Raw genomic sequence first — 14100 nt, forward strand, 5'->3', positions numbered from 1 at the left:
AGAATTAATTGTTCTGCTACGATTCGTGTTTCAGTAATCAAGGAAAGTTTGGATAATAAGTTTTTGTGCTTCTGCCACTTAACAAAGATTATAGGAAAATTCCACCGAAGTGCTTTTGTGAGGGGAACCTCTAAAAGACAAAAAATATCAAAATATATATATATATATATATAGCATGCACAGATCGAATTAATGAAGTAGAAAAACCAACGTTCTTTTTCTGTTTCATAAAAGTTAAAAAGAACTTTTGTGCTGTATTAAAGTACTTTTGACTAAAATGCATTGTCCGCAATTTGTTATGCTTTAGCCCAAGTAGAATTGAGTCCATCAAACAGCTGGCCGAGTAGAATATACAAGAAAATGGGTCTATGTATGACTTATATTTGATGTGTAGAGTAATATATATTATGGTTTTTTGACAAGATATTAATTAGGAAGAAGAACTACACCAGAAAGGAGGTTGCACTAGCTAGAGTCAATCCCATCCCAACATTGACAAGAAGAAGAGGGGTGGACACCTACTTACTACTCAGTTGTTGACACGTAAAAAAAATATATATATATATATATAATAAGGTTATATTTAATATTATTATTGTTTCTAGTTGGAACATTTAGGTTGTGTTTCGTAAAATACACTGATAACGTTTTACATTAAACCGTAAAAATGACTGTTGTTTTTGAAAAACATAGTAAAAGTGGAAGAGTGTAAAGTTTTACATCGATAAAATTGATATAATTTTGATATTAATTATTGATGTAAAACTTTATATTTAATAAGATTTTATATTGATTATCGACTTAAAATTCTACTCCATCCTAATGCACACAAAACTAAACTGGAATAAAATTTTATGTCATTTATTTCTCACTAGATGAATGAAAACAGTGAACATATGGTTGGTTGAGAGTTGAAATCCTCGTGTGGTTCATGTTGATTTTTAGGGGTATATGTGAGGAATTAGGAGCTGCTCTCTTATGGGGGCCCTTTGCATGGTCGGTTTTGTCCTTTATACATTGTAAAAAGTATATAGAAACTCTAGTGGAATTGGCATCTCTCGTGTCATAACCTTGGGCTTCATCTGGCATTTTGCCAAAAAGAGGCAAAAGAATAAAAAGAAAATTAAACACCCCAAAAGAAAAACAAATAATATAATAATAAATTTAAATATAATTGAATGAACTAGCTATAATATATATATATATATACTTTTGGGGGGTGTGGGCCCACTCAGAAGAGGTGGACCCACCAACAACAATGGTCTTTATTGGCTACTGTGAGACAAGATGTACGGACCAGGGTATCTGGCAACACCAACCCAGACTCTAGTGGGTAGGAAGGAAGGAAGAAAGAAAAAGAGAGCACTTGTTATCTATCTTCTATCCATGAAATGTTGGCGGGGCTGAGCATTGGCTCTAGGGGCCAGAAGGGTTGGGGAAAGTGTCAAGTGTTGTGAGGGGATGGCAATTAATCGGGAAATAATCGGCGAGGAGGTGGCCTGGGTGGACATTATAAATATGGGGCACCCACTTGCCTTAAATTCACCAAAGTCCCCTTAACAGACAAGAGGGCTTTTGCTATCCTCAGTTGGGTTTTTTGTAGTTTGTGGAGAGATTCTCTTGTCCAAATTGTTTACAGACAGTGTCTCTGTGTTTCTGTGTTTCTGTGTGTCTCTTTTACGCAGATAGATTGGTAGATAGATAGATAGAAACTCAAGTAATAAGAAATAAGTAGAAAATGGATATCGAGGCTACCAGACAGAATTGCAAAGGTGAATCCATGGCTGTGGAGGATGTCTCCGTTGATTGGAGAGGCAGACCTTGCAAGTCTAACAAGCATGGTGGAATGAGAGCTGCTGTATTTGTTCTTGGTCTCTCTCTCTCATATAAATATATATCTATATATAGGATAGAATTTTGCATGCACACCTTTCTTACTCATGATCCTTGATTCCTTCTAGATTTGGTTTTTTAAAATTCTGTGTGACAAATACTCATAAAGATGAAGAAAGAAACCTAGATATCAAACTTGTGGGTTTCTTTTGTTCTCTTTCCTCTCCCCTAGTAGGTTTAAACAGTTCTTTGTTTAAAATGATGCTTCATTCTTTATCTTCAATCCTTCTGGTTCTTATCCATTTTGCTTTTCCGGTTTGGACTCAAAGGTTATAGCTTGACTGGTGGGCATCCTATATACAGAAATCACAATAGTTTGTTGGATCAATTCTAGCAGATATACCACCAATTCTACCTCACTTGCTAGCTAGGATTTCTTCCTTTCAGTCTAGTTAGTATCATAACATTTGAAGGGTTAGATCATGGGTCAATTTGTCGGCTGAGAGCACTATCAGTGAGTGAGGTAGTCAGACTGTCATAGTTGATTTGATCTCTGTACCCATGACTTACTATTTTGCTTTCTTTTCTCTGCCTGTTGAATTCAGAAAGAAGCTCCAGAAACTTTTACTGAGTAACAGTCTCTTTGTGGTGATTCCTGTAACATGTTTTATCAGGTTCTGGTTAGCATTATAGCTGTAAAAGATTCTATAAATTTTTTAAATCACAAGCTTTTGTTTTTCTTCACAAGTGGGTAATGTGGGTTTATCAATTTGAAATTTGATGGTAGAAGAAACTAATGGAGTTTTGACTTTTTTGAAAATTCAGGTTATTGGATACGGATGTTAGTGGGTTTCTTTCTTTATTCATTTATGGCTGGGTGACTGTGTGATGTATGATGTTTCAGGCCTTCAGGCATTTGAGATCATGGCAATAGCTGCTGTTGGGAACAACCTTATCACTTATGTTTTCAATGAGATGCATTTCTCTCTGTCAAAATCTGCAAATATAGTCACCAACTTTATTGGGACCGTCTTCCTGCTGTCTCTCGTCGGTGGATTCCTCTCGGACTCTTATCTCGGAAGCTTCTGGACCATGTTAATATTTGGATTTGTGGAACTCTCTGTAAGCCTCTCTCTCTCTCTCTCTCTCTCTCTCTCTCATCCGCCATTTTTCTTCATACTAGCTACCACATCCTTTATTTTCTGTATACCCATTTTTTCTCTTAAAATGTAAATGGACATACAGCAGCTAGCTTTCTGTTCATAAACAGTTAATGGTAACAGTAGAATCAAACTGATGAGGAAGTCAAATTAATTTGATTTCTAAAGACAATGAATAGAACATTCAACTGAAACTTAATAAAGGAAAGAAAATAAAGATGGAGAAATCAAGAAATAAATATAAGGTTCTTATTTGGGTACTGTATTCTTGTGAATTTTATGCAGGGTTTTATCTTACTATCAGTCCAAGCCCATCTGCCTCAACTAAGGCCCCCCCAGTGCAACATGTTAGAGCAGCAGTGTTCACCGGCCAAGGGCTTCAAGGCCTTAATCTTCTTTATGGCACTCTACTTGGTTGCCTTGGGGAGTGGCTGCCTAAAGCCCAACATAATCTCTCATGGGGCTGACCAATTCAGAAAGGATGATCACAAGCAATCCAAGAAGCTCTCTACTTTCTTCAACGCTGCCTACTTCGCTTTCTCTGTTGGGGAACTGATAGCTCTCACACTTCTGGTGTGGATCCAGACAAGGTCAGGGATGGATGTTGGTTTTGGAGTCTCAGCTGCCGCCATGGCCATGGGGTTGATCAGCCTGATTTCTGGTACACTGGTTTGTAGGAACAAACGCCCTCAAGGGAGCATTTTCACCCCAATTGCCCAGGTAATGATTTTAGTCTCATTTTACCCTTTTCTCAGAAACTGCTAACTATGGATTCTTTTCCCTCCTCTCTCTACTCTCTCTCTCTCTCTCTCTCTCTCTCTCTCTCTCTTGAAAGGAAAGAATTAATGAGCCTTTGTTTTCTTGGGTGATGCTCTGAGAGGCTGAGAATACTCCTTGTATGGTAGCCATTTGTAACATTCTTGTTTGATTTCTTTATTTAATTAGTTATGAAGAAACAGATTGATTGATTCCTATTCAATTTTTTCTTTCACCTAAGCTAATAATTAAGTTTAACTATATTCCAAGAAAGATGATTTTCATTTTCCCTTGTCTTTTCCACGACTGAGCTTCTTGTCTCCCTGTTGTGTCCTTTTGATCTTTGATGCTTTGGAATTTCTTCATTGATTCACTTCTCTAGAGATTTGTTTTCTTCCTTTTTTTTGGAGGGTGTGATTTTGCTTTTTCAGGAATTATTTCTTGTTTCTTTTAGAATAGCGAAATGCTTATTAAAAAAGCAATATATTTTGGACATTTTCACAGTATATGCTTTTGCAAATACAATAAAAAAGTGATATCTGCTGATTCATAATCTCATTATAAAGTTGGTCCTTTAGAAGAATGTATTTCTTAATCTGACCCAACTATTGGTTAATCTAATTGGGTTTTTCCTTTTATATAACTCTATATCTATCTACTTTTGAAGGTTCTTGTTGCTGCATTCACAAAGAGAAAGCAGATTTGTCCTTCTAATTCTGATATGCTTCATGGTAGCCGAATTAGTACTGGGGCCAGCCACACAGTTGGCGGGACGTTTGCTTCTGCTTCCAACACCATCAATCTCATACACACTGATAACTTCAGGTGGGTCTAAAACTTCAGCTGCTGCCATGATACCAAGAGAACTAGTTACTTAGTCCATAATTATGTTCCAACTAAAATCTGGGCAATCTAGGATAATCATTGAACGATTCAAATGAATCTTTTAGAACATCAATTCCATGTGCCCATTTCAATTACTAATTGTCTTCTTAACATCTCTCTTCACCTTAAAATTCCTCTCTCTCTCTCTCTCTCTCTCTTCATCGCTAATATTATTAATTCAAACTGATTTCAGGTTCTTGGACAAGGCCTGCATTAAAATCCAGGATGGGTCTCAATTGAATGAAAGCCCGTGGAGATTATGCACTGTGAGCCAAGTTGAGCAAGTGAAAATCATCATCTCTGTGATTCCAATCTTTGCTTGCACCATTATATTCAACACTATTTTGGCTCAGCTCCAGACATTCTCAGTCCAACAAGGAAGTGTTATGGACACCCGGTTGATCACAAAAAGCTTCCAAATCCCCCCGGCTTCCCTACAGGCCATACCATACTTGATGCTCATATTTGTAGTTCCTCTCTATGAGACTGTATTCGTCCCACTGGCACGGAAGATCACCGGAAAGGACGCCGGAATCACCCCGCTGCATCGGATAGGAATTGGCCTTTTTGTTGTAACTTTCTCCATGGTTGCAGCTGCCCTAGTAGAGAAGAAGAGAAGGTTTGCAGCTTTAGAGTCCAAGAACACACTGTCAATCTTTTGGATCGCTCCACAGTTCCTCATCTTCGGACTCTCAGAGATGTTTACTGCGGTCGGCCTCATTGAGTTCTTCTACAAACAGTCCCTGGCAGGAATGCAGTCATTTCTAACAGCCATGACCTATTGTTCATACTCATTTGGGTTCTACTTGAGCTCCCTCCTTGTCTCACTGGTTAACAAGATCACCTCAAATTCATCAAGTGGAGGATGGCTTAGTGACAACGATCTCAACAAAGATAGGCTAGATTTTTTCTATTGGTTGCTAGCTGCCCTTAGCATCATTAACTTCTTCAATTATCTATTTTGGTCCAGATGGTATTCTTACAATCCATCTTTGTCTCCAACTCCAGTACATGATTCCTATGGAGAAGACTTGGATCACAACTTCATCAGCTCTTCAAAGCATATTGGAGCTGACAATATTATACCTTAAATAGCATTATCTCCATAAATGATTTTTTTACTTTCACCTTTAGCTTGACTATTGTATAAAAAAAATGGAAAAAAATATAAAAAGTATAAAACAAATACCATGTTGGAGTTAGACCCACTTAGTGCAACCTCTAGGTTGATAACCATTGTGTCTTCCATCCTTTGCTACCTTTTGTTTCTTTAATAATTGACTGTCCAAGGTGGACTTTTAAGGGTCCAGAGGTCTTTGATTTGATCCCAAGGATCCATAAGGAAGTTAGGTCTAATCCCATCTGTAAGATTCAATGCATTCTCCTTGTTGTACTCCTTTTCTTCATTACTGTTCCTCTCTCTATGATCATGGGTGAGGAAATTAAAACCTCATCACATTTTATTTCTATGTAAAAGAAAGTGTAAGTGGTGGGGTTTTGCTTTTATGCTTTAGTTAGTTAAAAGAAGGGTCATTCTAAAGCAACTCTGCTATTGTGATGTGATACATGTTTATGGAAAATAAAAAAGTCTCAGTGAATAATGGCTAAAAAATTCAAAATAAATAAATAAAGGAAAAAATAAAGGGAGGATGAGAGGATCTATTTCTAGACCTCGTAGGGAAAAATGCCTCCATGTTCTGTTCCTATCTCAATCATTTACCTTTCACCAGGAAACATGTCTCATACATGTCTTCAATGTCCTATGTTGGAGCTAGGCCCCTCCCCCCTGCAAGATCCCTCAGCACTGCTGTTAGCCTTATAACACCACTGGTTGTGGGGGGTCTCTTTGTCATTATAATGTTCATCCATATGTTTGTAAAAAGATTATCAGGGTCCCATGAGCAACAGTCTTTCTCATGACATGGCTAAGACACTCAACCAATGACAGAAGCAATTTCTCCACTTCATTGGCCACTGCTCTGCTGCAAAACCAGTGCCATGAACACAGCTTACCCTGCTGCCAGCATAAAGTATATATGGTTCTCTTCTTTCCCTCTGATTCTAGAGTAGTTGGTTTCCCATTCTTGTGACGGGTCCCTTCAATTCTTGGATTTATTGGACTCTGTGATTATTTCTAGTACGACTATGACAAACTATTTTGTTTCCATCTTCTCACATACTCTTGATCAGCTGCATCCAAAAAAGAAAGATGAGATAAGCTGAAACTTACTAATACAAGCAGTCCAATATAAACCATTACTCAGTTTTCTTTGGTCTCTTAAGTGGAAATCCAACCTTGGACTAGCCCAGTATAAACCATTTCGCCCCTAAATATCCAAGTATAAATCAATAGTTATGCTGTGTTTGGTTTCACAGAAATAAGAGAGAAAACATTAAGTTTTGTTCTGAAGTAGTTTCACAAATTTTAATTTGTTAACAACCTTCCCTCAACTTTTCGTTTCTCTTATTTCCTATCAAACCAAACATAGCCTTACTACTGTGAGACATATTCATTAATAGTTTAATACAATTCTGGCTGGGTCCATGGAGCCCCTTATGAAATTTCATCTGAAAACAATTCTGAATCTAATCCCACCAGCCCAAAATATGGTCAAGTTGGTCCAGAATGGGGTTTGGCTTAACACCCATAATTTATATTTGGGAGCCAATAAGAGAAAGACACAGCAACGATGGCACATGAGAATTCTGTCATCTGATGACCACTTTACTCCATAGCATCGGTATTCCTAGTGTCCTATGTGACATACAAACTCCACTTTCCAACATTTAAAGTAGTGTTGCTGGTTGCTGTGTGTCACCATTTGGCACATTTTTTTTGTAGCATATCCAATAGAGCTTTGACTTGGTCTTTTTTATTAGTTGGAGAAGTACTTAGTTTTCATCTTTAAAATTATTCTTTACTATCTTCTTTTTAAGTTTTGTAGATGATGAAGAAGTAGCTTTTTTTTTCTCTCACCAAATGTTTTGGGTAATTCAATTAAGTTATATTTATTAAACTAGGAGGCAACATAACAGAAGATCAAGCTGTTCCCTCCTTGCTTAACCCATCAAGTTCAAAAGTTGTGGTCATGGCCATCCACTCCACCCCAACCCCACCTGATGACCTTTCTAATGATTCCTTCTACTTGGAGAGAATGCATAGGAGATCAAAATGATGTGCATAGGGTTAAAGCTTGGTTTTCTCCTTTTTAGGTCTAGCCTTTTAACTTAAAATTTTGGCCCCCCCTCCCCCTCTCCCTCCTAAAAAAGTAAGAACTTGTAGTAATATAAGAAAGAGAGAGAGAGGGGGGGTTGATAAGAACCAAGGCTTACTTGAGCTAAGGATTCAGCTATGGCATAATAAAATAAAAGGGGCCATCCAAACAACACCACAAGGCTCTTAAATCACTCACAAAAGAAGCAATTTCGATGGTAAAAGTTCTGGAGACTTTGCAAAAAGTTGAAAACTAACCTTTTGGAGTCACTATCCACAGCTCCCCACCAATGAAAATCTCAACTCTCCAAGTCATTAAGAGGCTCCCACAAGCATAATATTGTCTTCAAATGGAAAAATAAACAATCTATATATGCCAATTTCCACACAAGCACCTGCAAAGAAACATGGCAGTTTCTATATAAATTCTAACCACCACCACCCCATCACCCACCATCGGATCGACAATATCTGCACAAGAATCTGATCTCTCAGCAAATGCTTTGAACAAATAGATTGAAAAACCAAGGCTCAGCTAATGCTTTGAGCCAGGACATATCCAGGAAAGGTATTTACTTTCAAAAGTAGCTACATGTCCTAAGTCGTAGATGGGTTCAAAAAATCATATGATACATTGTGATTAAGGGTGTCAATGGACCGGTTTTGGATTGGACTCTGTCCAATCCAAAATCAATTTGGATGGATTGGACTCAGTCCAATCCAAAATCAATTTGGATGGATTGGACAGACCAACAAGACATATTGAATTGGATCAACCCGATCCAAAATATTTATTAGATTGGATTGGACCTGGTCCATCCATAACAATTTTATATTGAATTGGGTTGGATTCAGCCAATATTTGGTCCTTGATATAAGATAAGAATATATGTGTCAATGGACCGGGTTTGTGTTGAAACCAATCTAAATCAAAAAGAATTTGAACAGACTGGATGGTCCAGACATTGAATTGGACTGGTTTAAATTGGTCCAAAACATTCATTGGATTGGATTGGACTTATTTCCATGGGAATATGTTTGTCTAAGTTGGGCCCGGCTTTTGCTGAAGCTAGGTTAAGTCTTTATTGCACAAGATTAAACCCCTATTTGGGAGTACTTACATTTAAGCACTTATTTTAGGTTGGGGCCAAACCAATAAGCACTTATGTGCATTTGGGAATTAAATCCAAATAAGTGTTTTCTTCAATGAAATAAGCCCGTTTCGAATAAGTTCAACATTTTGACTTTTTATAAAGCATTTTTTTGGAAAAGAAAAAAAAAAGCTTAATGCATATCTAGCCCATCTTGGCCCATAATGTAATTTTCAAAATACCTATACTACCCCCTTTGAATGAAATAAACACTTATTTATCCAATAAACACTCTCAAACATGGGCTACAAAGGGTTGGGCCGCACCCTGGCTTAGCTTGAAAAAAATGCAACCACAAACTAGATAGTCTCCAAACTGTAAAACCGGTAATTTAGGGCTCATTTGGGAAGGCTGAACTGAAGATTCAGCCAAGCTAGTTCAGCTGCCTTGAAGCTCTCCAGATAAGCTATTCAAAGAGGCTGAAGCAGACAGCCCTCTAAATGATTGACAGACAGCCAATTTGGGCTCTCCGGATTTTTTCAATTTTCACCAATAGGGCAATAGTTGTCCATGTCAGGCCCACCTCGCAAAGTCAAAAGCTAGTGTGCTTCAACCCTCCCAAACGGGCACTTAGGAAGGACTGAAGCTTAAGTTCAACTGCTTTGGAGAAGCCACTGAAAGAAACTTTAACAGAAAGCCGTTTTTATGGCTGAAGAACAAGTTTAAGCTTTTCTGATTTTTAGGCTTTTGGGATGGGGCCCACCTTATAAAACCAAAAGCAACCACTTGAAAGCCCTCCCGAACGGGCACTTTAAGGTTATGTTTGGTTTGAGGGAAAAGGTAGGGATAGGAAAGAAAAGGTAAGAAAATCTATACAAGATTTGCAAAGGTTTCCCTATCTTTCCCTTCCTTTCCCTACTTTTTCCTTCAAACCAAACATAGTCTAAGGCAGCCTATCCAAGTATCCAACAAGAAATAAAAATGGACACAAAATTATAGGTAATACGGGAATAAAAATGGACACAAAATTATGGGTTGGGCCTTGTTCAAAAGGCTGGGAACTAAGTACCCAACAGAGAATTGTCTCACTGTTAAAGCCATCTATATATATATATATATATATATATATATATATATATATATATATATATATATATATATATATTAAAACTGATCCTGCCATGTCAGCATGTCTCTCCTTTGAGAGAAGCTATTTATCTATTTTCTTCTTTTTTGAATTTTTTTATTTTTTTAATTCCATGTCATTTTTTAAACAACCAATGAGAAGCACTTTCTCAATAACCTAAATAATCTCTTCCCCGAAAATTACTCCTAAACTACCTCCCCCACTATCCCCCACTTTCTCCAAAATTATCTCTAATTCCTATTTATCTCTGAAATTATCTCTAATTTAGTAGAGTTTCTCTCCTAAATTATCTCTAATTCCTATTTATCCTCTCCCCTACTTTTTATCTATATCTATCTAAAGAAAGTTTGGATTAAAAAAATTAAGAATTATTTAAATATTCTAAAAAAATTATAAAATTAATCTAAAATATTTATTAAAAACATAAAAAATAATTTTATATTTTTACTAAGTATATCACAAAATTATGTAATAACAATTTAAACTATGCTTTTCTAAATTATCAATTTAAATGTTTTTTAAATAATTAATAATATGTAATAGCTTTAAAAAAATAAAATTCAAATAACAAAAAATTTTAAATATTTTATAGATTATTTAAATATTTAAATAACTAAATATTTATCATAACTAGATTTTAAATAGTTAAAATAACGAAATTATGTAATAAATTTAAAAAATTTCTTCAAAGCAGAAAAATAATTATAACATAATAGTTAAATTAATAATAATTTAATATATTACAAATTTAATAATGAAATTAAGTAATCATAGAATAAATTATGATTTTATGGATAATTAAATGCAATAAACAATTATTATTTTAAAACATAAATATTTTACATATTATTTAAGTAATTAAATAACTAAATATTTTAAATAACAAAATATTTAACATAACTAGATTTTAAATAGTTAAAATAAATAAATTATGTAATAAATTTAAAAAAAATATATAAAAAGTAGAAAAATAATTATAACATAATATTGAAATTAATAATAATTTAATATTTTTACATAATATTGTAAATAATTAATTTCACTTATATCAAGTAATAATTTGAGAAAATCACTTTCAATAAAATAATATTATTATATAATTATATATACTAAAATTAATATTTATTGTCTTTTGTGATAAATGTATTTTCAATAAGTATGTATAAATTTATTTTGTTTAGTTATTTAATAGAAAATTTTCAATAATTATTGAAGATTAAATTACTATTGTTGAAATTTTTAAATTTAATTTATTGTACTTATTGTATTTATTGTGTTTATGTTATAAGTTATTCAATAGTACTTATTGTATTTTTTTAATTTTTGTAATTATTGTAGTTTTCATTATATATATTTTCAATAATTGTGTATTTTTCTATAAATTTTCAATAATTATTGGAGATTAAACTATTGTTATTTATTAGATATATGACTATTAATTTAGCTAAAATTAAGAGTGTTCATGAGTTGGTTCAGTGCAGTCGTAGGCTATTTGGTCAACTAATTTGACATGTTCAAGTTAGGGAGTTGGTTAGATGAAACCGACTAACCTTTTGTGAAAACTGACCCACTCAAGTTGTATTGGTTTGGGTCAATTTTTTTGTTTGGTCAATATGTTCAAAAGATTTAAACTTAAAATTTTAATTTAATTTTAAAAATTACAATGCAATTATTAAAAAATAAATTTAAAAATTAGATTTATGATATAAAACATTTTAGACTAAGAAATATGGGAAAATTCCCACTTTTTCATATTAAAAATTATATTTAAAATATAAAATATTAATATATATCCATGGTTAAGTCGTTCGATTTTGGTCGGCTTACAAGTGGCTAAAGTGGCTGATCCAACTTGGTCGAATTGGAAAATTTTTGAACCAAAGCCAACCTAAAATACTAGAAAACTGACCAACTCGAGTCGAGTTAATTGGGTTGGTTGGTTTCATCTGTTTGATAAATAAACCTAGCTGAAATTAATTATTGTTATTTTTGTATTATAAAACATTTATTAAAAGTAGTATATAAAATATGAATAATTGTTAATTATTTAAAAAGTTAAAAATATAAAACAATTGTATACTCTTATTTGTTTCTATTAGGGTCATTTATTAGAACACACTTTTAAGGATGAAAATTTCCCCATCCCCAACGGGGACCTGACTTCCCCAACCCAATGGGGCTGGGGATGGGGATTGTTTTGGCGGGGTGGGGGCGGGGATGAGGATTAATAGGAATCCCCAATCGAGGTCGGGGTCAAGGATGGGGATTGAGGTCGGACTGAATGGAAATTTATTAAATCATTCAATTAACAATACTAGAAATTTACCATGTGGTTGATACTCAATATATCATTTTGATCATTTCTATCATCAAATTGAATATTGGATTGATGGGGATAGTATTTTCAAAACTAGATCAAGCCAGATGGTTAGACCAAAAAAATTGGGAATTGGACACCGTTTCACTTCAAAACCTCTTTTTGTCCAAAAACTGTTTATTTGGTTAGCGAACTGCTGACTTGGGCGGTTGAACTGTCAACCTAGACAACAGAATTTTGTCCTTTTTTTGTTTTTCTAATTTTTTTTGTCAAAGCGGTTCATCCGTTCGAACCGGACAGTCGGATCGTTCGACCCCAAAACGGTTCCCTATCTGGTCCAATTTTAAAAACCTTGGATGGAGAGTTGGTGCCTTGCCTTGAGCTTGGCTTGGTGTGCGGCATGGCCTGCCCCAAGGCCCAGCCCATGGACCAGCCCAACCCATGGCACGGCACGGGCCCGTGTGGGCTCAGGATGTCGACCGTGCCAAACCAACCCCCCAAATTATCCTAGAGGAGAGAGGCATGGCCCGAGACACCTCGTGGTCTAGCATGTCACGGCTCGCACTTTGTGTGAGCCACATGCGGGTCGTGTCGTGCCGACCCACAACAACCCAATTTGCACCTCAACTTGAACCCGCCCAATACTGGGGACGAGGCAGTGAAAATCGAGGATTGTCCATCCTTGATGAGGAGTGGGGTGCCTTGCCCCTAAACTCGCCCGACATTGAGGAGTGGTTACCTTGCCCTGAACCCGCGTGACATTGGGGACGGGGTGGGGACGGGGTAAAGTGTCTTGACTATGGGGCAGGGAAAGGGATGGGGTGCCCTGCCCTGAACCCACCCCGTTGTCATTCCTATATAATTGTTAATTATTAGTGGAATTAATAAAAATGTTAGCTTTTATAATTATTTTTATTTATTTAAAGTTAATCAAAATTTCATTTAAAAATAACAAAAAGAATAAAAACTATTAAAATCACTACAAATTATTAATAAAACAAAATTTATTAAAAAATATTTGTTCATATTCAATTAACAATAATTATTTTTATAAATCAACATTAAATGAAAAATAAAATTATTAAATCTTTTAGATTTCCCCCTGCATCGCACAGGTCCCTACTAGTACTGCCAGAAAGGTGAAGAATGAACTAGCTACCTTTGCTTCTCCAAAGACTAGGGGTGCAATCGAGTTGAGTCGAGCCGAGTATCAAGCTACTCGAGCTCGAGCTCGACTCAGAAACACAGAGCTCGAAACTCAACTTGATCTCAGCCAAATTTTGTATATTTGGCTCAAACTTGACTTGAGTTGATACTTGCGAGCTACTCAAGCCAATTATAAATAAATTAATATTATAAATTATAAATAAATTAATATTATAAATAAAAATATATTTCAAAAGTCAATTATAAATGTATTTTTTATATTATAAATAAGTTAATATAAAAATTAATATTTATTTATATTATAAATATAAATATATTAAAAATATTATTTTATTATGAGTTCAATTAGGCTCACGAACCACTCAAGCCAGTTATTGTGAAGCTCAAACTCGATTCGACCAAGTACTTGACTTGAGTCGAGCTCGACTCGAACTCTATTACTATGAGCCGAGTTCGAGTATTTTGCGAGCTGAGCCCGAACAGCTCACGAGTATTCTCGACTCACTTACACCCCTACTTCTCATTACAAA

The 14100-nt window shown here is 35.2% G+C and overlaps 1 protein-coding gene across 1 annotated transcript; it reads left to right on the forward strand.

Annotated features, from left to right (window-relative positions):
• Nucleotides 1-1544: 1544 nt before the first annotated feature.
• Nucleotides 1545-6178, forward strand: LOC104593945 (Major facilitator superfamily protein). Its single transcript, XM_010254052.3, has 5 exons — nt 1545-1871; nt 2738-2955; nt 3279-3713; nt 4417-4574; nt 4828-6178. The coding sequence occupies exons 1-5, from the start codon at nt 1739-1741 to the stop codon at nt 5723-5725; spliced, it is 1842 nt and encodes a 613-aa protein (XP_010252354.1). The 5' UTR covers nt 1545-1738; the 3' UTR covers nt 5726-6178.
• Nucleotides 6179-14100: the final 7922 nt, after the last annotated feature.

Source organism: Nelumbo nucifera, chromosome 5, assembly GCF_055504915.1.
Source record: "Nelumbo nucifera cultivar China Antique chromosome 5, China Antique-T2T, whole genome shotgun sequence".
Classification (NCBI taxonomy): Eukaryota; Viridiplantae; Streptophyta; class Magnoliopsida; order Proteales; family Nelumbonaceae; genus Nelumbo; species Nelumbo nucifera.

Excerpts from the sequence above, each read along its gene's own strand:
- LOC104593945 (XM_010254052.3), top strand. The coding sequence starts at position 1,739 with ATGGATATCGAGGCTACCAGACAGAATTGCAAAGGTGAATCCATGGCT. Across the intron at positions 2,956-3,278 it reads TTGGATTTGTGGAACTCTCT|GGTTTTATCTTACTATCAGT; the intron begins GTAAGCCTCTCT and ends AATTTTATGCAG. Across the intron at positions 4,575-4,827 it reads ATACACACTGATAACTTCAG|GTTCTTGGACAAGGCCTGCA; the intron begins GTGGGTCTAAAA and ends AACTGATTTCAG.